This window comes from Neomonachus schauinslandi, chromosome 1 (genome assembly GCF_002201575.2).
Source record: "Neomonachus schauinslandi chromosome 1, ASM220157v2, whole genome shotgun sequence".
Taxonomy (NCBI): domain Eukaryota; kingdom Metazoa; phylum Chordata; class Mammalia; order Carnivora; family Phocidae; genus Neomonachus; species Neomonachus schauinslandi.
In genome coordinates this window covers 139591678-139616202 of record NC_058403.1, presented here as the reverse complement: position 1 = coordinate 139616202, position 24525 = coordinate 139591678, and the positions used below count along the sequence as shown (strand labels likewise).

General features: G+C 38.4%; 1 protein-coding gene across 4 annotated transcripts in view; it reads left to right on the top strand.

Annotated features, from left to right (window-relative positions):
* Positions 1–321: 321 nt before the first annotated feature.
* The window catches only part of SLC4A7 (solute carrier family 4 member 7), a 104278-nt gene continuing 80074 nt past the window's right edge, over positions 322–24525 (top strand). For all 4 annotated transcript variants that reach the window (XM_021678820.1, XM_021678817.1, XM_021678822.1 and 1 more), the window contains exon 1: positions 322–381. In XM_021678820.1, the coding sequence (XP_021534495.1) occupies positions 322–381 (60 nt within the window). The remainder of the gene's footprint in view (positions 382–24525) is intronic.

Below are 24525 nucleotides of genomic sequence, written 5' to 3'. Positions count from 1 at the left end.
ACGTCACGGCCTGCGGCCCCGCCCCCAGGCCCTACGCGGCTTACTCCTCCTTCCCCTCCTAGACCTCCCGCTCGCTCAGTTCTCGCTCCACGTTCCACGCCGCGGCCTCGCTCCCCCGCGAGAGCTAGCTCTGCGGCAGCCGCTCGCACACGCCGCCCGCGTCTACGGCGCACAGCTCTCCCCACGCGCGCGCCTCGCTCACGGACGCACGTTCGTTTTCCCTTGCGCGCCCGGGTCCCGGCGGCGGCGGCGGCGGCGGCGGCGGCGGGCGGACCGCGCGGGGCAGCTCCATAGCGGCCGCCGCGGGCTGGCGGGCTGGCCATGGAGGCTGATGGGGCCGGCGAGCAGATGAGACCGCTACTCACCCGGGTAACGAGCAGGGTGAGGGCGCCGCGGGCGGCGGGGCCCCTCGGCGGGAGGGGGGGGGCGGCGCGGAACCAGGGAGACAAAGGCGGGGGCGCGGCGGGCGTCGCGGTCCGGCCACTTCGCCCCGGCCCCGGAGCCCCTCCGCCGCCCCGCAGCCGGTGCTCCTCGCCATCCCCTTTGTGTGGCCGCCTAGGGCGCCAGTGCGAGGGGGCGACGGCGGCGGCGGCGCCCAGGAGGCCCGAGTGGGGGCAGCCGGCAGCGCGCCGCGGGCATCCTAGCCGCCCGCATCCTCGGCGTGGCTCCGGCGAGACCCCGGCACCCCCGTGGGACCATCCGTCCGCCCTTGACCCCGACCATCTCTTCCTTTCTCTCCTCAGCGCTCGCCTCCCTTATTCCCGGGTGGTCTCCCCAGCCCGGGTCTTCGTTCCGGTTGCCTTGGCGCTGGAGTTCAGATTAGCCCCTCCAAAACCCATCTTTTTTCTCCCTCCAAGCGCGGCTCCACCTGTTTCTAGCCTCAGGCAGTGGTGAAGAGTTGGGGTGAATCTTTTCCCTTCTTTCGCGTCTCCCTATCAGGTCCGCGAGGTGTGCTTTGTTCGGTGAGTTCTCCGGCCGCGTGGACGAGCTGCCTTCGCGGCCAAGGCTGCTTTTCGCTACTGACTCTGCCTGGTCCGCCTCCTCCTCTTTTGGCGAGAACGAGGGGAGTATCCTCCTGCCGCAGGCCAAGTAGAAAGAGGAAAGTGTCTTGAGCCCTCTGAGCTGCTCCTTCTTTCATCAGCCTAGCAAAATCCCGTATCCCGGTGGCTTTGGCTTCAGGATTCGAGTAGAGTGGGGTGGGCTTTTAGAAGGCCCGCGTTCCCGTTTAGGATGCTGGACCCGCGGCCCATGCTCGAGAAACTGACTTCCTGCTTTCATGTAGAATGCATGGGTCCCCACAGTTGTGATTCTCTTCTCCCTTCGTAGTTCCTGACTCAAAGGGCATGGAAGTGTTCTAAATTTTCCGACTTCCAATTCTTACTCTGTGACCAGCAAAGGAGGCATGGTTGCAGTGAAAAATTTCCAGTCTTTCACAGCTAAGAGGAAAATTGCTTTTTGTGTGTTTTTATTCAAGAGTTTTCTTTAACCAGCTCCCCCGTCACCCCCTCACCCCCGGCCAATCTTTTTAAAGAGTATTGTTAAGGCCCTGGAGAGTAGTCATTCATTATTACTTCAGTATGTTCACTTACAAATTCTCAAAACATGGAGGAAAACGGAGTCTCCAGACCGTGAAGTCATTTAGCAGTGGTTTTGGGGAAGATCAGGTCGCAGTGATGGTAGTGGAATACTGGAAACTCGTTCTGAGGAATCTTCAGTAATTCTTTGTGTGACATTTGAATAAGCTGCGTTTCAGAGGTTTTTTTTTTTTTAAGCACTTTCTCTGTTAATGTATATCAAATACAGTGTTGTCCTTAAATTTATTATTTGCAAATTTTCAATCAGAGCAGTTAAAGAACATTCTAGTTTTCATAAAGCTGGATGGATACTGTGTCTTCTCAAATATTGTCTACTTAGCTAGCAAAAGAAGCATGGTAATGCTATTGCCTTCCAGATCAGTGATTCATTCATTCATTGTAATAACACTTAGAACCTATTTTGTAGTATCCAGCAAGACAGAACCAGCTCAGCTTTAATAGAGCTTACATTCAAATGAATGACAAAGGAACTATCAAGCACTTATTAATGGCATGGCGAAGGAACACTTCAGAAGGGTATACCTCCTAAACCTTTGGGAAGATAAGACTTGGCTACAGTAAACATGTACGAATCAGTAGTAGAAATCAAATATAATAAGCTATCACAGCAGACAGTCTAAAAACAGAATGGGAGAACAGGAAAACTGTTGGTTTAAGTATTACAGAACACTGTAACTTAAAAACTGGGAGGAGAGGAAATGTTTGCATCGATAGTTACTTTTTCTCATCAGTTTTCCCCTGGAAAAGTCATAAAAATGGAAGATTATGATATTCATCAGTCATTTCTTCTTTAACAGGCAACTACTTGGCATAGCCAAAAAAGTAGAATAAAATTAATATTCATAAAATACTATCTTGGGTATGTGATTATGCAAAATTTTTGAATAAATTGGTGGCAGTTTATATTGCTCTGAAACAAGCCCATCTGTTCCATAATTTAGGCTCTGAGGTTTCTTCTGCTTCTAAAATTCCGTTCTTTTCATTGATGATGGTTTTGGGATAGGAGGAAAGTCATTTAAATTTTATAGAAATGCAACTTTGTTTGCTTTGCTACAAAAACTTATTGCAGGCCTCCCTTAGAATTGACTTGAACTATCAGTCTTGTTTTTTGGTATTAAATATTCCGTTACTGTTTAGAAGGTTCCCAAGTTTTGGCAAGTGTTTATTCTTGTAAGCAGTACATTACTTAACACGGTTCTGTTACCACTGAAGTTTTTGGGCTGTTTCATGAATTTTGTTGTTGTACAATTTCATTCATTTTATGGGTATTAAATTATCTCCCAGGTGCCAGGCGCTGAGGATATGGGCACACAAGGTAGAGTCCTAATCTCATTGAGTTTATTTTGGCATGTGTAGTGAACACTGTGATAGTATTTGCATTCCTGCTAATTCCATTTGTGAGTGCCAGTTGAAACATTTTCCTGAGTCCATTAGAAATACTTTTTAAAAAGTAGTCATTCAATAAATAAAAGATAGTAACAACCTAGTGTGAGTTCAGTGGTGATTGGCAAGTAGAAGGTTTTTTGGTGGGTCTGTAAGTAAGCATACTCTTTGGGATCTGTGGTTAGGTATTGATAACTCTGGAGATAATATGTACCCAGGCATAGTATCAGAATTTTAGTTACCTTTTTGCCTTTAGTTGGTTTCTCTGCATCACAGTCCATAGAGTTGTAATAAAGGGAGAGACAGAAATCTCATCTGTCCAAATGAAACTGTAGGACAATTGAGTTGGATTGAAGAATTGTTTTATTTGGTAATTGAGACTGAGAAGTACAGAGGTTTTCTTCTAAGAGAGCTTAGGGCATGAAAATTAGAATGTTTTGTGACACTAGTCTTCTGTTACTTGAGTAGGTTAAAATCGAAAGCCAAAGTAACCTGTTGTTAGAGGAACCTGGTTTATTTTAGTGGTATGTGGTATGCTAACCAATATATTTTAAAGCCTTAGTAGTTAAACTTGTCAACATCCTGTAATGGGTTGCTTTTCTTCCTCTTTCCTTCCCCTTCTTTCTTACTGTATTTTACCCACAAATATGATCTTAAAGTGGATAGAATCTGCAGCTGACAAAATGGGCCATTTACATAAAAGGAGCATACAGATGATTCAGAGGGTTAGTGTTATAGACAGTTTGGCTTTTAATTTATATTATAGCTTCCTCTTGCTGACTATAGATTCTTCTATAGTTATCTGCTTTTTATGGATACAGTATTTCCAATTTTGCAATAAGCATGTATCAGTAATAAAGATCAGTGTTTATCTATGTAAAGGTGCAACAACCTGCCTGGCTGCTTTTAAGCCCAGTTTTGAACCAAGAGAATTTTTGGTTCCTGTACAAAGCAGGTACCTATCTCAGTATTTTAGCTTACAATGAAGTTTGCTTCTGTTTTTGTTTAGTAAATTACTTCATGTATTTTGTTGAGTAATATTCATTGAATTTTATAACTTGGGGAGGCTTTTAGGATTATTTGTAATTATGATGATAATAAACCATGAAGGGGTCTATGTTTGGCATGGTGTTAGGATAGTGTTTGGTAGTGTTGCTGTTAACAGTCTTCCTGAGGGCACAGGACTTAGCAGCCTGGAGTAGTGCTAGGTTTCCTAAATTAGCGACTCTTCACTTCATAGGCTAGACATTTTTAATGACTTCTGTAAGTTGAGAGTGGCCAAACACTTTTTTTTCTTCAGTGCTTGGTTTAGGAAGATAATGTGATCATGACATAAATATGCACTTTTATCGGGAGCTGATTGGCCAGTACAGAAAGGTTGTAGTTTGGCTTTTATACGCAGATTTTCATATTTACTCCAAAGAAGATATTTTTAAATATTTTAATTTTTATTAAGCCGTAGTTTGGATTTTAATAAGTCTAAACAGTTTTTTTTCAACAATATCCAAGTGAAGCGTAAAGCATAATCTGCCTTTTCATAATGAAACAGGAAAGATACTTTAATATTTAAGTATTCTTTTTCTTTTGTAGAGAATATATAGATTAGTGTCATTGGTTTTTATTTTGTTTACATGTCGGACAGTATAGAATTGTCCTCTCTTTCTGGAGTTCAGGACTGTACTGCTTCTTTTTTGTCAGATTGCCTGATTTGGAGAAGCTGTTGAGTTATATGTCATCCCTGACTAGGAACTTGGGAATTGGATATACCTTTGAAAATGGATTCACATGTGCAGCGTGCCTGTACTTTATATTATAGAATGGACTGTGGACTGGTTTCTCAGAAGAGCATGAGAAAGGAAAACATGATACTTATAATCTCTTTTTCTCATAATTTGCCATAGCATATGATTAACACTTGGTGCTTTTATGCTTGGTGCATGTTCTTTTATATACAGATTGTTTTCAGCTTGATACCATTCTTTATTCTGGAAAATACTGAAGATACTTACACAGATCTTACCTTAGAAATTGATGTTTTCAACAAAGATAGGAATAGAGCAAATATATATGTAGTAGACTCTCTTCCCATCGAGTTCCATGGTAGTATTTGGAGAGGTTTTCATTAAGAAAAAAAAGTTCTCTTTTTTTTTTTTTTTTTAAAGATTTTATTTATTTATTTGACAGAGAAAGACACAGCGAGAGAGGGAACACAAACGGGGAGTGGGAGAGGGAGAAGCAGGGGAGTGGGAGAGGGAGAAGCAGACTCCCTGCCAAGCAGGGAGCCCGATGCGGGACTCAATCCAGGGACTCCAGGATCATGACCTGAGCCGAAGGCAGTCGCTTAACCAACTGAGCCAGCCAGGCGCCCCAGTTCTCTTAAGAAACAAATTTTTGAGCGGTGCCTGGGTGGTTCAGTCAGTTAAGCATCCGACTCTTGATTTCAGCTCAGGTCATGATCTCAGGGTTGTGAGATCGAGCCCCCCCATCTGGTTCCATGCTGGGTGTGGAACCTGCTTAAGATTCTTTCTTTCCCTCTAAAAAAAAAAAAAAGAAAGAAAGAAGGAAACAAATTTTTTTTAAAAAGATTTATTTGAGAGAGTGTGCACACATGGAACGGGCAGGGGGGAGGGGTGGAGGGAGAAGCAGACTCCCCACTGAGTGGGGAACGCCCCTTGGGCTCCATCCCTGGACCCTGGGATCATGACCTGAGCCAAAGGCTGTCGCTTAACGGACTGAGCCACCCAGGCGCCCCAACAAATTTTTGATAAGAATTTAAATTAGAAATTTCCATTCTATTATAGTTTGGCTACTGGGATGTCGTCGTGATCTAGAAAAACATCTTTTCTTTTTTTACAATTGTAGCACTTTTTAATATTTGCCATGGGTGGGTGGGGTTTGGGGGGGAAGGGTCAGGGAATGGAGGGAAGAAGGGTATTACTGGACTGTGTTTGTCTGAATTACAACAGATGCCCCTTGTAGGCAGATTCAGACTTTAGCACCAGGCTCCATGAGAGGAGCCTGGTCTGCGCTTCAGTCCCCACCGGCCCTCTCTGAATGCCCTTCTGCCTTTCTGTAGGGTACCAATCCCAAATCGGATGTGGTAGCCCCGCATTTGTCACGTTTTCAATTTAATACTTCTGTCCTAATCATTTTGCCTACTGGACTGTCATCATGCTTGGGGATTCTTTGCTCTCCATTTTAAATTCCCAGAATTTTTTTTTTCTCCTCTGGGCATTCACATTGTCAGTTCAGATCTGCAACAGAATTATATTTCTGGTAGATATTGCTGTCTAATGTGAAATGTATTGCATTCTGAAAATCCTGGATGTTAAACTCATATTGTACAAAATGAATTAAAGACCAACTTTTTTAATCCTGTAAGAATCTAATTTATTTATTTAAAATGAGAGACATCTGTAAAAATCAGACTACAACCCCTCGTGACAGTTCCCACAATTATTTAGTAGAATTTACTTTGCTTGGTACCATTAATTGTTAAACATGATCCCTTTGAGTGTGCCTTGTTTGCTTTGCACCAAGGTACACTGCATGGTGAATTCTCTTGTGTTTTTTCATTAGCTCTGGGTTCTGTCCTAACATTTGGAGTATTAATGGTGCCACAGATAACATAGCACTTCTATTCAAAGTTGCTTCCAAAATAGATAAGACCATGGGGACTGTGGTCCGTGAATCCCCAGAAACTGAAAAATTTTATGCTTGTATCCATTCTTTCTGGGAGAGGGTCAAATGGCTTTACATTCAGATCTCAAAGGGGTTTATAATCCAAAAAGTAGTGAAGGAATGCCTAGTCTGAAAATTAGCTCAGCTGGCTTTCTTAGACGTTCATAGAAGTCTTATATTTTGCTTAAATAGATGACAGTAATGATTATATTATAACCCCGGTATCTGCTAAAGTTTGTTTTGGGGAATATTTCGTCTATAGCAGGTTTTGCCAATTAAGTTTGGGAAATGTCGCACACTATACTTTTCAGAGATTCATAATGCATAATGGTGTATTAAAGGCGCTGAGAAATCCTTTAATAAATACATTAAACTTTGATGGGGAGAGAATATAGTCGTGTGAAATGGAAATTTCTGATGGTTCTTACAAAATATGAACAGTAGGTCACTAATCTCCCCTAATACAGGTCTAAGAAAGCAAATCCTGTGATAGTGATAATTCACTTTGTTACAGTAGCAGGAGAGATTTGAAAAGTATCACTTAGGAAGACGCTTTGGAAGCAACCTGATAAGGTCTGGTTGAATAAATTATGGTATAGCCACAGAGTGAGGTACTACTATAAAAAAAGAGTAAGATCTCTTTGTGCTGATGTGGACAGATCTCTAGGATAAATTGATTAAAAAAGGCAAATTGAGTGACAGAGGGCACTCTACAGTGCCTTTAAGGGGATAATAAGAATGTGTATTTGTATTTACTAGTATTTTTATAAATACACGGGAAAGGAAAACGAAAAACCAACAAAAAATGGTTGCCATGAAAGGTATGAGGGAACAGGAATTGAGGCAGGAGTGGGAGCAAAACTTTAATACATACCTTTCTAGGTAGTTTTGGTTTTTGAACTGTGCAAACACAGTATCTATTCAGTAATATAGAAGGGATGGTTTTTTATATTACTTTATGTCATGGGTTAACATCTAGCTATTTCATGAGTGACTTGGTATAATTTTATATGATATCGGCTGCTTAATTTTTCATGTTAAAGAGGCACCATATGAATGGCAGAGTTGTTAATACATGCCTATCAGTAAAAGCACATACTACATGCCTAGCTCTGTTACTGAATCCTTTGGCAGCTTTGAGTTTGCGTGGTATTGATCCTCTCACTTTCAACTCCTCTCTCTCCGGGGATTTAGATTGTGGAGGAGTAGGTTACCAGAAGGCATGATGTGGGAAGAAACTGAAGGTGCCTTAGGCATAGGAAAGAACTGCTTGGTTATACATATTCTTAAACTTAGAATTTTCTTTCCATTTTTATACTTACCTTCAATTGAGGATCATAAGTGTTAAAAAAGAAATCATCCAGACTAATTACGATTAATTGTTGAGATTACAGCGGCACAGTTGGAGGGTGCCACTCACACAGTTTTCCTGGTTTCGTTCTGGAAGGCACCGTTTACCTTGAGTGTGGTGTGACCGCTTTCCATAGAGCTGTGCAGTGTAGCTGTGCAGTGAAGACAGCACTCTACCTATGGGTTCTTCCTGTCGTCTGGACTCCATGTGAAATGTCAGTCCCTACATTTAAAACTAATTAAAAATAAGACTGAGAAATGATTTCTATTTAGCCGGTTTTTAGAAGCCAATAATTTGGAAAAGAGAATCATTTTCTTCTCTTGAAAGTATTTTCATATTTATATTTGAGTGCAAACCTCAGTGGTATTCTGAGACTTCCCAGCACCCTCACATGGACTAATGAAACCTCTTCTAACGGGAGCGCTGGGTAAGGAGGAGGAATGCCATGATTCTCATATTGTTGTGAATTGCTAATGTAGGATTAATGATTTTGTCCTTTGCTCTGGGGCAAGTGAAGAACAGGTAACTAACTCTTTAGAGAAAGCTTTCTTTGAGGCATGCATTTTATTAGGTATCTTTTAGTCACTTATTATCCCTGTTACAGATGTGAACTCATAGGCAGAGAGATTTTCTGAAATTTCCCAGGCCATACAATTAGTAGGAGGCTAAACTGAGATTTGAACTCACGGTTGTTGGCAAATCACTGCTGCTCCCTCTTTTTCCATTTCTCATTAGCCTAGAGTAGTCAGTGATCCCTGTTTATCAGTACCATTTAACATTAATCACATTAGATAATTTTATGTGTATGGTACTTGAAAGCTCTATTTGCCTTAGATAATTAACTATTTTTATATTTAAAAGTTTTTATTACTATAACTTTTGTGAATTTGTTGCTGATATTATGGAAACTAAATATTTCAAAGAAATTTGCCTCTTTGTCTCCAGATTCAAGGAATTTAATACATTCTTCTGGATCACTTTTGATTCCTCAATTAGGTCTATTCTGGGGTTTAACACATAGAAAGCATTCAATGACTATTTGTTCAGTGAATGAATATTAGGATAATATCATGAACTCCTAAGATTTGAAGTTGAATATGGTTAATTGTTTATAATCAATTAGTTAAGAAATCTTATCGCTTTTATCTGGGGTGTTATCATCAAGGAAAAGACTCCTGCTTTGCTTGATGTAACTGCCAGTAGGAGAGAATATTTTTTGTCTTGGATCTATTGAGGGGAAATACTGAAGAAATACACTTCGGATTGATCCCAGAGTAAGAGTACTTAATATTTTTTTAAACTGCGTTATGATTTCAAGCAAGTGAATCTTAAGTACATTAAAATGAAAATTTTATGATTCTTAAGATACTTCACAAGTTCTAAATACATTAATATTTGCTTTATGAAAATCTGCGAGTTTTAATGTATGCAATTATAAAAGGACCAATGGCAAGAAAAGGGATCTCAAACCCCAGATATGATGTCAGCTGTTATATATATATTGGTTTGAAATTGTGCTATCTCTCTTAATTAGGATTATTACTTATATAAAAAGTATATTTTTTTTGTTCATTTGCTTTTAATTTTGTGATTTTGAGGCCCGTGGGCCCTCTTCCTTCCTGGTCTCTGCCTCCCTAACTTCCAGGTCCATGCACCAGTGTTTGCATGGGTGCCATAATTGGCAGGTGCACTGACTCGGTAGAGCCCTTTCAGTAATATTCTGTATTTATTTTTGTTTTGCTTGTAATCGTTCCCACATGACCTTATAATATGTTCAGGAGGAATTTCTTTATCCATTTTTGCACATACCATTAGCAGTATCCTCAGGATAAGGTTCTGTTGTGATCCTGTTTAAATCTGGGCAAGTTGGTCTCCCTTTTGTTAGGAATAAGGGATTCTTTCAGACTAAAAATAGGCCTTCATTTTGTCTTCCATTTTATTTTATTGAACTGTTTTTATTCAGTTAATAGGAAATTCACTAAACAACCACAAGGCCAAAACCTTATTTTCAGGACAAGGTAAAATTTGGAGTAGCCTAACCTTAGCCCCTGGTGTGACAAGTACGTGCTTGGGGTTCACACACACTGGGTTGCCATACGTAATCTGCCACCAGGTGGCCTTGGGCAACTAACATCTTTGAATCTCATTTTTCTCATCTATAAAATTGAAATTATACTTACAGGGCTTCTTCAGGATCAGGGAAAAGATGATACTGTGCATAAAATGCTGAATATGCCTGTGGGAACATGTAATTAGTAACCAACCTGTATTCTTATGAAATATCTCATATAACAGAATTCTAAAAGAATTAGTCTACATATTGATTGAAAAGAAATAGATAGAAAATAGAGTCTTGACTATCCTCTGGCATTGAGATATTCTGGATAGCTCTGTGGGATGGGGTTAGGTATTAGGAAAATCTCAGTCTTCTACCTGTATTTTTCCTTTACTCTCACATGACTGCCATGTTGACTTTCCTTTACTCTCACCACACTTCTGACAACAGCTGTGGGAGGGGGTGTTTCCTCTTACCAAGAAGTTCTGTGACACGAGCTGGGTATCCTGCAATTTAACTCAATTCTGGCACTATCTACCTAGAGATAGCATCTGATCCCCAGGTTAAATACCCCGACTCACACAGCTGCTCCCTCAGATGCCAGTGGCCAGTCCAGGTTGTCACGTGTCCTTCTGACTGACAGCTAGAAAGCGAGGTTCCCCTGTCCCTGCTTGGATTCGATTGATATGCTAGAGCAGCTCACAGACCTCAGAAAAACAGTTTATTTACTGTTTGCCAGTTTATTCTAAAAGGATATGATAAAGGACATAGATGAACATCCAGATGGATGAGATGCACAGGGCAAGGGGTTGTGGAGCTTCCATCGATCTCTTAGAGTGCCACTCTCCCAGCACTTCCACCCACGTGGTGCGGCCACCTGGAGGCTCTCCAGGCCTTGTACTTGGGGAGTTTTATGGAGGCTTCATCGAGTTGGCATGACAGTCATTAACTCCATTTCCAGCCCCTCTCCCCTCTCCAGAGAATGGGGTTAGGGCTGAATTCCGAGCTTCTAACCATGACCAGCCCCCATCCAGGAGCCACCAGGAGTCACCTCAGTAGAACAAGAGACCCTGCTGTCATCCAAGAAATACCAAGGGATTTAAGAGTTCTCTGTCAGGAATCAGGGACAAAATGTTTAGAAGTTTAAAACATAGATTATTTTCATATTTAACCATTTGACAAAACATTTAAAATGTAATATATGTCTTTCTTTTAAAAATAGAGTACTGATTACTAGTATTAGACTGTTGTGGTCTTTTTAAATCTTTATTTTCTTTTGATATTGGATTTCTTATGTGTTATGGATTTGTTATAGATAACAAATGAAATCATGTAGTTATTTAAACAGGGAAGGGGAGGAGAAGGGTTTTCTGTTATGTCACTCTGTGACACCAATTTTACCTCCTCGGATGGTCTTCTGATTCTTGGCTTGTTATAGATAGCTGAGATTGCTAAATAGCTTAATTCTGTTCTGATGAGATATTCCTGTATCGTCTTGTCACTGTTAGGCTTTCAGAATTCAGTCTGCAGGGTATTGCAGTAGTAGGGGAGTTTAGCACACTGCTTGGCAGAGGAGGTTTAAGATGGTTCCTAATTGTTCTGCTAAGGCTCAATGACCAGAAATTTTATGAGTTTATAGTTTCATCTTAAATTTAATTATCATTTATATTATTTTTTCTGTAATCTGAAATAACAAGAATTACCATGTATTTAATTGGATAAAGTGAGGCTTCTGAATATATGTACACATACTTTCATTATGTATAAATGATTATATATTAATTTGAACCATTGAATCATTAAACAATTTAGAGATATTGAGGAATTTTTAGATTACTTGTAGCATTGAATTTTAATGGGTTATATTAGTTAAGTTAACATTCTATTACAAAAATGACTTCTCAAAAGGTCATTATTGTAGGAATTTTAAGGAGGTCAAATAAAGACTTTATTGTCAGTTGCTTTTTTTTTTTTTTTGAGGTTGATGTTTTCTTCCATTTTTCAAGCTACTTCAAATCTGTTTTATTTTATTTTTAAATATTTGTTTATTTTAGAGAGAAAGAGCACAAGGTTGGGGGACTGGGGTGGGGTGAGGAGAGGAGGGAGAGGGAGAAGCAGGATCCCGGCTGAGCAGGAAGCCTGATGCGATGCCAGGCTTGATGCGGGTTTAAATCCCAGAACCCTGAGATCATGACCTGAGCTGAATGCACATGCTTAACTGAGCTACCCAGTTGCCCCCAGATCTGTTTTAAAAACAATTTTGATAGAGGTCAGATATAAATAAATGTAATTTTACTGATTAAAAATGTATTTTAATATAATTTCATAGCAGAGTATGGGCCCTTCCAGAATTAGAATTCATTTTGGAGACGTGATGAAAGGTAGAAGATAAGGTCATAAAGGGAGTGAGGGAAAGAAGTTTTTTTTTTAACTTATTTTTCATTTTTAAAATTTAAATTCAGTTAATTAACATATAATGTATTATTGGTTTCAGAGGTAGAGGTCAGTGATTTATCAGTCTTATGTAATACCCAGTGCTCATTACATCATGTGCTCTCCTTAATATCCATCACCCAGTTACCCCAATCCCCCTCCCATCCAGCAACCCTCAATTTGTTTCCTATGATTAAGGGTCTCTTAACAGTTTGTCTCCCTCTCTGGCTTCATCTTGTTTTACTTTTTCCTCTCTTCCCTTATGATCCTCTGTTTTGTTTCTTAAATTCCACGTATCAGTGAGATCATATGATAATTGTCTTTCTCTGACTTTTTTCGCTTAGCATAATACCATCTAGTTCTATCCAGTTGTTGCAAATGGCAAGATTTCATTTTTGTTGATGGCTGAGTAGTATTCCATTGTGTATATATATACCACATCTTCTTTAGCCATTCATCTATTGATGGTCATCTGGGCTCTTTCCACAGTTTGGCTATTGTGGACATTGCTGCTATAAACATTGGAGTGCAGGTGCCCCTTTGGATCACTACATTTGTATTCTTGGGGTAAATACCCAGTAGTGCAGTTGCTGGGTCATATAGTAGCTCTATTTTAAACTTTTTGAGGAACTTCCATACTGTTTTCTGGAGTGGCTGCACCAGCTTGCATTCCCACCAACAGTGTAAGATGGTTCCCCTTTCTCTGAGGGAAAGAAGTTTTAGATTAAATTTCATTGTTTCAGATCACAGTTAAAAAATACAAATTGCATGTTTTACATAATTGCATTTATACTCAATTTTTATATGTTAATTTATTTTGCTATCATCTCCTAATTGGGTTAAAAAGGTTAAGTGGTGAATGTTGAGTGGATTGGCCACTAGGGATTGTTTTATACTTAGAGTGCTAGTGCTTCCTCAGTTACGGTTGTGAACTTCAAATAGGGGCAGTTTGAGATTCTAATTTTTGGCGGTGAATCTCAAGATTATTGAGGGTTGCTGCATCTTCCTGCCTCTACAAGAGGTAGAGGTATCTGATTAGAGAAAAATTTTTGTAGAAAGCCCAAATGATATCATTTCAGCTTTATTTTTCAACCTGCCTCAAGAGAATGGCACATACATCATAATAAATGAGCATTGATAGACTAATTTTGGTTGAGCCTGTTGGTTAGTGGTTTTTTAGTGTTTAATGCCTTGAATTACTCCAGAGATAACAGCTTTTGCTATAGTTTGTTGTCTGTCATAAATGAAGTTGATCTTTGTGTTTTAGAGTGTAGGTCTAGGCCTTTAATCAGAACTTCACTCATGGTGTTGATTGTGATTTTACCCTTTTTCACTTTGTCCCCCATTATTCAAAATAGTTACGAAGCTAAAACCTTGACTAGCCTCTGCTTGTTCAACTTTTAAAGTAGGTATTGTTAAATAAAATTTAGGAAGGATTACCCCAAATGTTCATTCCCTGCATCTTCTCCTCACTGTTTTCCAGACTGTTGTGATTTATTAGTGATTTGCAAAAACAATTTATTGGGTTATCACAAGCATTAACAAAGTAAAGTAACAGTAGAAAATACCAAACAATACATTTGTGTGAATAATTGTTTTGTGAAGCTTTTGTTACATATACATACATAGATGTAAACAGATAACTGTGTATATTGTAGTCCCAGGGATTCCTGTTAAAAGACAATAGGAAATCCATTTCTATAAGGTTAACATTTGATTACATTCTTTTGGGAATTATATTTACATATATATACATACACATATCATATTTTTTCATTTAAAATTTTAACAAATCCAAATATCTAGATTAAACACTATTATTTGATGTCTAAGTTAATGCTACATCAAAAGGTTTTATATTGGTGAATTTAACTTCTGGTTCCATGTATAATAAATGAGGTATAATGAGGAAGAAGAACTTCCAACAGATTTTCCTCTGTTCAATTTTAAACTCTCATCAGCTGTTTAAGCCTTTAGGATCGTGGGCAAAAAAACCCAGAACAAAACATATATATATGTGTATGGGATATGTAAATAAAAAGTTTAGTCCGTTTAGTCAGTCTGACCCACAAGTATCGGAGATATTGTAATATTTTTAAGGAGATGATCATTTGGAAAGGACTTACATGGAACACTCAAAATCTTACCCTTAATACCTGAGCAATTGAATCAGTTCTCTATTGCTGTACATTAGCTACTTTGAGATTTTATAAGAAGCAAGATGAGAAGCATGGACTGGTTAATGGTATTAAACTGTAATTCTTCTGTTTTATGTGTATGTAAATACATAGAGACGGTTTGAAAGAAGACAAGTATTTATTGTATAGGATAATCCTTATAGACTTAGGTTTTTTTTGAAGAGAGATCTGAAGGAGATTCCATTTGGTTCAATAGTTTATTGATGTAGGAAAGAATGAGTCTGATTCTATTTGATAAGCTGTAATTTTTTTCTTAATCTCTACACCCAACATGGGGCTTTGAACTCACAACCCTGAGATCAAGAGTTGCATGTGCTACCACCAACTGAGCCAGCCAGGTGCCCCTGATTAACTATAATTTATCATTTATTTATTATATCATATCATTTTATATCATCATTTATTATAAATGCAGATTAAGTATTAGTGAGAAAAGCAAAGTATGTTCCTTATTCCATTTTTTGTATGTATTTATTGGAAGGTGATTTAATATTGAATATTATTAATATTGAATATTGAAATACATAAAAATTAATATTGAATATCTTGGAGGTGGAATTTAAGGATAAATAGAAGATTATTAGTTTTTGAAATTTTTACTTAGAGCATGTATTATTATTATTATTATTATTATTTTTTTTTTTTTTAAAGATTTTATTTATTTATTTGACAGAGAGAGACACAGCGAGAGAGGGAACACAAGCAGGGGGAGTGGGAGAGGGAGAAGCAGGCTACCCGCAGAGCAGGGAGCGCGACGCGGGACTCGATCCCAGGACCCCGGGATCATGACCTGAGCCGAAGGCAGTCGCTCAACCGACTGAGCCACCCAGGCGCCCGAGCATGTATTATTTTTGTAATAAAAAATATATATTGTTTTAAGTAAACTGTACCCCCAACGTGGGGCTCGAATTCAGTGACCCCGAGGTCAAGAGTTGCATGCTCTACTGATTGAGCCAGCTAGGTGCCCCTATAATAAAAATATTTTAAAGTATCTGAAGTTACTCTCTTACAGCCACTTCTTACCTAGATTCATTATTCCTAAAAGAGTTAAATTATTTTGTAGGGATTGAACAAAATGATCATTTTTTTTTCACTGGATCATCATCTTAGCACCTTAGCAATGGCTTTAATTATTGACAGGTGTCTTGAGTTTTTAACTGTAAAGATGGTTGTAGTGAAAATTATTTTCATATAATTGAGATTTAGGCTCTTGATGAGTTTAAGTGTGTTTAGGCTTGGCTATCATCTTTTTTTTTTTTTTTTTTTAATTTATTTGACAGAGAGAGACACAGCGAGAGAGGGAACACAAGCAGGGGGAGTGGGAGAGGGAGAAGCAGGCTTCTTGCGGAGCAGGGATCCCGATGCGGGGCTCGATCCCAGGACCCTGGGATCATGACCTGAGCCGAAGGCAGATGCTTAACGACTGAGCCACCCAGGTGCCCCAGGCTTGGCTATCATCTTATGAGAGGTCCTCTAAATTACTTGCGCCATTCTGGAACTGAGTTCCTTTACCAGGTTTTTAAGCCTCATCAGTGTTTGAGCTTTTGATGACTGTGAGAGAAGTCTTCCGTGGACCCAGTGTAGGAATATTTATCCTGTTTTACAGTGTTGTAGATGTGAGCTGGTTAACAGTATACTCCTATAATTCCTATTCTGTGAATCTTGAGGCTCCTCCAGTCACTTAACCTGCCTTCCGTTTTTGTTTTTGTCTGTTGCCTGAATTTTCCTGTCCACTTTAGAATCCATGGCCCATATCTCCCGGCTTTGCCTTGTTGTTTGAGGACATTTATCATCATGTCTCTTGGTATTAAGTATTTCAGTAAATTCCTAATTCTGTCAGTTTAACTGTGTTGGAGATACGTAGAACAGCTGGAAAATTAAGTTACCCAGCTTTATAGATTGGTACCCCTATATGTTGGTGTTTCTTTCCCTCTGGTTCCTCATCAAACAGAAAATACTCCCTTGTCTAATTCTCTCCTAGTCTCTCCAGTGGGCACATCAAACATTCTTGCTCTCTTCAGAATGTATCCTCTCACCCCTCAATCTTAGTAAATATTGCTACTTTCTTCACAGAGGCACTGGAGGAAACCAGAAGGATCTTCATCCACTGCTATTTCTACTTGGATAGCTCAGCTGGAACTTGTGGTGTCTTATGTAGGAGTTATCAAATCTTTTCTTCCTGTGTTTCTTATCTCAGTGAATGGCACACTACCAAATTTGAAAATGTGAGCATTGTTAGGACTTTTCTCTCCCTCTGCCCAAACCCCAAATCCAGTGGATTCAGCATCCTGACTATCTCTAATTGGTCTCCTTTCTTCATACTTCCTTTGATCTTCTTTTGCCTGGAATAATACAGTATCTTTCCAGTTGGCTTCCAGTGTTAAAAAGTTACTCAGTGATGCTTGCTAAAGAAGGTAAAGCAGCCTTTATTTAAGGGAGACCATCATGATATTAGTGTAGGGACCACTACAGTGGAGGAGAGGGATTGGACCCAGCTCTGACTCTAATGAGGACAAGAGGCATTTATATCCAGGAAGCAGGGATGGGGGTCAGTGGATGGAAAATTACTAAGAGGAAACAGCAGAGGTAAGAGGATTCTTGTTAGACCAACTTGGCAGAATCTGGAAGGCAGGACAGGGTGGTAAGGTATCTGAGGTGGCCAGACACCAAGGGTGAGGGATTTTCATTAACGATTTATCAGGATTCTCACTCAGACTGGATTCTACAAGGACAGAGGGAAACCCCAGTTCTGCTTAGAGAAGCCTGATTAAAGTTCGGTCAAAGGAGAGAGTCTTTGTCACCAGTTTCTACGCGGTTGCCTTGCTAGGGGGATCTTCGTACTAATGAGTATACTCCCCTTTTTAAAGTCCATTGCTCTTAGGGTGAATCTAAAACTTACCTACGTACAAATATAGTGATCCGAAGGGGCACCTGCACTCCAATGTTTATAGCAGCAATGTCCACAATAGCCAAACTATGGAAAGAGCCCAGATATCCATCGACAGATGAATGGGTAAAGAAGATGTGGTGTGTGTGTGTTTGTTTTAAGTAAACTGTACTTATAGTGGAATACTACTGTACTACACACACAATGGAATACTACTCATCCATCAACAAAAATGAGATCTTGCCATTTGCAACGAAGTGGATGGAACTAGAGGGTATTATGCTAAGCGAAATAAGTCAATCAGAGAAAGACAATGATATGATCTCACTCATGTGGAATTTAAGAAACAAAACAGAGGATCATAGGGGAAGGGAGGGAAAAATAAGAGGAAACCAGAGAGGGAGACAAGCGATAAGAGACTCTTAATCATAGGAAACAAACTGAAGGTTGCTGGAGGGGAGGGGGTTAAGGGGATGGGGTAACTGGTTGATGGACATTAAGGAGGGCATGTGATGTAATGAGCACTGGGTATTATATAAGACTGATGAATCACTGACCTCTACCTCTGAAACCAATAATACAGTATATGTTAATTGAATTTAAATTAAAAAAAGGGAAAGAAAAAAAAAAAAAAACTTATCTACGCCCTGAAAGGTCTAGCCTTTTTCCCCTTCTCTACCTTTTTCTGTCTTAACTGCTCTTCCTCTTTTCTACATTTCAACCATAGTCAATTTTTTTTAATTATTTGAAACTACTAGACTTTCTCATCTCTGGGTTGGGGCATATGATATCCCTACTCCTTCCACAGTGCCTGGCACATAGTAGGCACTTGATAAATATGTGTTAGATGATTAAGTGAATAAGAACAAATGAAAGTATCCTGTAGTATAAGGATAGGTATAAAAATTTCTGAAATATATATAGATATCCAAATGATTTAGGTAGTGAAAAGATAGATTTAAAATCTTATATTCAAATGAAGAATTTCTTGATAATGCAAGGGCAACTTGGATATTTATCATAGTGCATACTATATTTTCAGTAAGATGCAAATTTGTATAAAATGAATGGAAAATCATTTGCATTGAACAGGCCTTGGGTATAAAAGTTGGTACTCAATTTCCTTAGATTCAGGTTTGAATACTATTTCCTGGCTACATTTATTGATTGCTTACTCTGTCTCCTAGAATTCATAAAGAGGTGACTCAAATGAGTATGAAACCGTTACCACAGTTGGAAAGGCAAGTGACAGTATGTGTCTTACCTATGCTGGGACCAGTTTTTTTGTTTTGTTTTTACCTTTCAAAATATCCATGTTTTCAAATGAAAGCAAAAACAAAAAGAAAAAGCCATATGTGACTTGTATCAAACTTACCTAGCAAGGAATATTTCATTTTTACCACTAAGAATCTGTTTTATGTGTACAGAGTTAATAAAATTCTATGTAAAGAAAATTGTATCTCTGGGGCTCCTGGGTGGCTCAGTTGGTTAAGTGTGCAACTCTTGATTGTGGCTCAAGTTATGATCTCAGGGTTGTGAGATCAAGCCCCACACTGGGCTCCAAACTGGGCATAGAGCCTGTTTTAAGATTTTCTTTCTCCCTCTTTCCCTCCCCCCCCCCATGTGTGCTCCCCCTCCCCCTTTCTCTCTCTTAAAAAAAAAAAAAAAATATATATCCAAGGACATTGAAATTAGTTGGGAAGTGGTGATAAATATATAAAGAATAAATTCAATTTCACTTAAATATAAAATGTGAAATTAATATAGTATGAGCAGTAAAGATGATCATGTAGTAGGATGGTACTAATACTTAATGTTACATTAAGTTACATTGTTTGTGCCAGGAACTTTTCTAAGCTCATTACCTTCATTATCTTGTTAAATTTTTATAATTTATCAGTTGTGATACTGTTATTGTCCAAATTCTACAGATGAGGACACTGAGATCCCGTGAGATTAGGTAATTTGCCCAATTTTGCATAGTAAATAGTAGAACTGGGATTTGAATTCAGGCAATCTGACTCTAGAATCTATACTCATTAAAGTAATGTTTTATCTTCAGCCAAAGTAAACTTGTTGACAGATTGCATTATGTATATGTGTGTGTGTGTGTATATGTGTGTGTGTGTGTGTATAGATACATATATACATATAGGCACTATTTTCAGTAGTATTTAGTGTTAATTTTACACTAATGTAATTTATGGAGATAATTTACTGGATTAGGTCAGTAATTAGAAGCTGTTTTAATTAACAAAATTTTATGCAGTGTTCATTATTTAAACATGGTTTTGCTTTCTGAGTCCTACTTTATTTCTTCCTTATTTTAAGGTTGCTATTTATTTTCCAAATGCACTAACCATTGCAACATGCACTTTATGTCTTCCAAAGATTTTATGATGTTTCTCATTTGTTTTAGTTTCTTCTTCCCTTTTTTTTTTTTAAAGATTTATTTATTTATTTTAGAGAGAGAGAGAGAGCGCGCGCACATGTGAGCAGAGGGGAGGGGCAGAGGGAGAGGGAGAGAGAGAGAGAGAATCTCCAGCAGACTCCCGGCCAACCTTGGAGCCTGGAGCAGGGCTGGATCCTAAGATCCTGAGATGACAACCTGAGTGGAAACCAAGAGTCTGGACGATTACACTGAGCCACCCAGGCACCCCTATAGTTTTCTTCTTTCTCTTTGTACTTGTCAGCTTATCCTTTAAAAAATTGCTTTACTGTCATGTTAGTGAATATTGGGAGAGAGAAGAGATAGACCCAAACCCAGTTTTTTGATCTGTCAAGTCCCTTGATGACCTCAAATAGTTTTTCTTTACTTCCCTGCCTTCTGTAAGCATAAAGTGAGTTACTCTTGGAAGGAACCTTTATTTTTAGTCCCATAAAAATTAGAGAACAAATACGGAAAATATTGGGAGAATGCAAAATAAAATGACCATAGTGTTTGCTTGAATTCAGTTGAAGTTGCTTAAAGTACTTAAAGTTAGATGATATGCTTTTGAACTTGATAATTGTCTGATGTATTAATTTTATTCAAATTTGGGCCAGTTGAAAGATAAATATTGCTTGAATCTTTAAAAAAGATCTAGTATCAGAGAATTGCAACAACTGTTGTAATTGGTAAATATCTGCCAGTTTATCTGCATAAAAATTAAATTTGGCAACATTTTAATCTTAATTTTTTAAACTATTGCTGTTTATAATGGAGCTTTTGCCTTGGTAAGTAAAAACAAATAGAATTGTTTTGAGTATTCCAGGCAGGGTCCTTTTGGTTGCCTGGGATCAGAAATCTATTTAAACTTGTTATAGTTAAAGAGATCTTTATTGTAAGTATATGGAGTTTTTGCTGGATCCAGGAAAAGCTGCACACATGCTTCAGAAAGAGGGAAAGGTGGCTTCCGAGTTCAGCTCTGTCTCATCTTCCTCTTCCTCATTTCCCACATGTGTCTGCTTTGTGAGGTGCTACTTGACGTCACTCCTAGCTTCTGCATGCCTCTGCTTCAGTCTCCCCTAATTTTTGCTATCAAGCTGATAGGCTCTAGTCTCAATCCTTCTAAGCAAGGTTAAGACTAAGAATTTTAATTTAATAGATTAACCAAATAACTGCCTTGTGGTGAAATACATACCAGGGACAAGTTATGATGATTTTCTAGTATATTCAGTTGATCTGAAGGAGTTACTATGGAGGTGCTCTGTATTTCAAAAACCACTTTGATATGTGAAGGTTTAGGCGAATAAGAAAGGCCTGAGGGGCTTCTTTTGCAGTATCTTAAAAGTATGGGTATGTAGGCGCCTGGGTGGCGGCTCAGTCCTGGGATTGAGCCCTGCATCGGGCTCCCCGCTCCGCGGGAAGCCTGTTCTCTCTCCCCCACTCCCCCTGCTTGTGTTCCCTTTCTCGCTGTGTTTCTGTCAATAAATAAATAAATAAATAAATAAATAAATAAATAAATAAAATCTTAAAAAAAAAGATATGTGTATGTAAAAATATTTTCATCCTGACTTTATTTACTTAAAAGTATTATATCAAAACTACTGTTAATCTTAAATGCAAGTTCAAGATGCATTTCTGCCTGTAGTGTTCATTGCTAAATGCAGCTTTTACAAAAGGATGAGGGCTTTACTATGTGGGCGTTCATGATGACTTTTGAGGAAGAATCTGGTAGATTTTGTTGGTTTGCTTTATAGGATCTTAAAGAAATAAGTAGTAGCTCCCAGTGGAGCTAAAGCAGTGATTCCTCAATGGGTTGGGGTGTGTTTTTGCCTCTTAAGGGACATTTGGCATTCCTGGAAACATTTTTGTTTGTCACATCTGGGGAGAGGGCATTTCTATGTTACGGTGTCTAGTAAGTAGAGGCCAGATATGCTACTGAACATTCTGCAATGTATGGGACCTCCCCCTACATAACAAAGAAGTGTCCAGCCCCAAATATCAATGGTGCCCAAGTTGATATGTAGAATCTGTTATGTAGAATCAAGGATCATAGAGCAAAAAGATTAAAAGGTTCAAAAGAGAGAAGATTTTGGAGTTAGAGAAGTTACCCTGCACTGGTTTTGAATGCTTGCGGGGGGAGTGAGAGAGGAGGTCATTTCTACTGGAAGCCTGTGTTTAAATATATCTGAGTTCACTATATTAATCTATATTTTAACTTTGGTAATTTTCCTATATTTAAACCAGTTTTAGTTATATTTTAATTCTGACCAATCAGAATATTTTTTGATTTCTTAGATACATTTTCCTAACTAACAGTAGTCCAAATGAGACCTACAAGAATGAAAAATTCTTTGTAATTAACATTTAGGAGTATTACAACTAAATATTTTCTCAGTGCAGATATAAATTGAACTATATCTCCTTTGTCCCTAGCATTTAAATGTGAAGTATTAATCTTAAGAAAAAGATACTTTCCCTAGAAGAGTTGCTACTTTTTATGATGATGTATTTTTTTCTGGAAAGCTTTTTTTTCTTTTTTCTTTTTTTAAGATTTATTTAAGTAATCTCAACACCCAGCATGGGGCTTGAACTCATGACCCCAAGATCCTGAGTCACATGCTACACCAACTGGGCCAGCCAGGCACCCCTGGAAAGTTTCTGATAAAACAGTTTTTACCTTATAGGAAACTGTATTTGTGAACTAGATTCTTCAACTGTTTAATTCTCATGAAGTTATAGATATACCTCAAAATATGTTTAAAAACAAAACTCCTGAAATGCTGTAGGTATTTGAAATAATTTTTTTTTTTTAAAGATTTTATTTATTTATTTGAGAGAGAGAGAGCACATGAGAGGGGGGAGGGTCAGAGGGAGAAGCAGGCTCCCCGCCAAGCAGGGAGCCCGATGCGGGACTCGATCCAGGGACTCCAGGATCATGACCTGAGCCGAAGGCAGTCGCTCAACCAACTGAGCCACCCAGGCGCCCGTAATAATTTTTAAAAAATGATTGTAAATCTGTTTCACTGTAACCCATTGATTATTCGGTGGTACATATAAAATGCCCATATGAAAAATATAGCTCTATTATTTCTTAAATATTCTAATATATAAATGGAATATTTACTCAGTAGTTCTTTACCTTCTGATCTGAATGAAATTAATGTTCAAATTTCTTAAAGCAGCTCCAAGGGAAGTTTTTTAAACCCAGAATTTCCTGCGTAGAACATGAATTTAGAGTGGTTCTCTCCATTATTAGACATTCCGCATGTCTAATGATCGCCACCAGATGGCGATCTTATATGTTGATGAAGATTGATACTTGGTGAAAACTGAATTGGTTGCCCAAATTAAGCAAGGTGAACTCAGCAATGATATTTAGCAATGGTGAAAGGTGTGGAATGGTTATGCATCTCTCTGAAACATGAGACCTGTTTTTGTCTTACGGGTTTTTTTTTCTTTTCTTGGCTCTTTGCTTCAGATTTTTCTGTGGAAACCAAAGTAAAATAATATCCCCATAAATTTATTATAATATTGATGCTGATTTATTGTGTTAAAGTTTTTGCTTTTGATGATGGTTATTTTATGGCTGTTACCACATTTCTAAAAGATTTAAAGTAGTATTTTAAAATAATTAGGTGAATGTTTTTGTGACTGAGTACTTTATATTTTACTTACAATTCCCTAAATTAGGCATATAGGCAATTAAAATTATATGTAGAACAAATAAAATGATATGTAGTCGAACTTAGGGTAAGATATATGGCCTAGTGGAAAGAGTGTAGGCTTTGAAATCAGATGGCTCTGGATGGGAAAATGATTAGCTACGTTACCTTACAGAGTTCTTGTGAGAATTAAAAATAAGGTTTGTAAGTGGCCCCCTGAAAAGTGCATGGTCCCTGGAGGCAAATGGGCATGATTTATTAGCTTCCCTAAGTGTGAACTGTGGGACTTTGGGAAAATTACTTAACCTTTTAGATCCTAAGTTTCTTATATATATTTGGGGTAGTAATACCTACCCCTAGAAATGTTTAGGGTAGTAAATGAAAGAATGTATGTAAAGCATATAGAAAGTTTTAATAAATAATACCCGTTACTTTTATCTCTGATACCATAAAAGCTAGTAATGACCATGTGTAGTAGGAAAGAAACACTGCTAAATTCCTGTCCATCATTGTTAAAGGAGATTGTTCTTCTCACACCTCTATTTTTTAAGAGTTTAGGAAAATAAGAGAATGTAGCAATTTTAAATTAAAGAATTTAAAACATGTTTTCTCTTAATTAGGAAAAAATTGCACCCCACCTTTTTCTGGCCAGATAAAGAAACTTTACGGGGTCCTTTGCTTTATGTCTGCAGCATTATCTACATCATTAGCAATTACCCCGGTGTTGTGTTCCTCTACGTTAGTCCCACCCATCAACAGTTCCGCTTTCCATGATGGAGGTCTAGAGGCAGATGCTCCTCCTGACTGTTGTCAGTAGGTCAGTAGTAGCCTAACACACATCCCAATGCGTG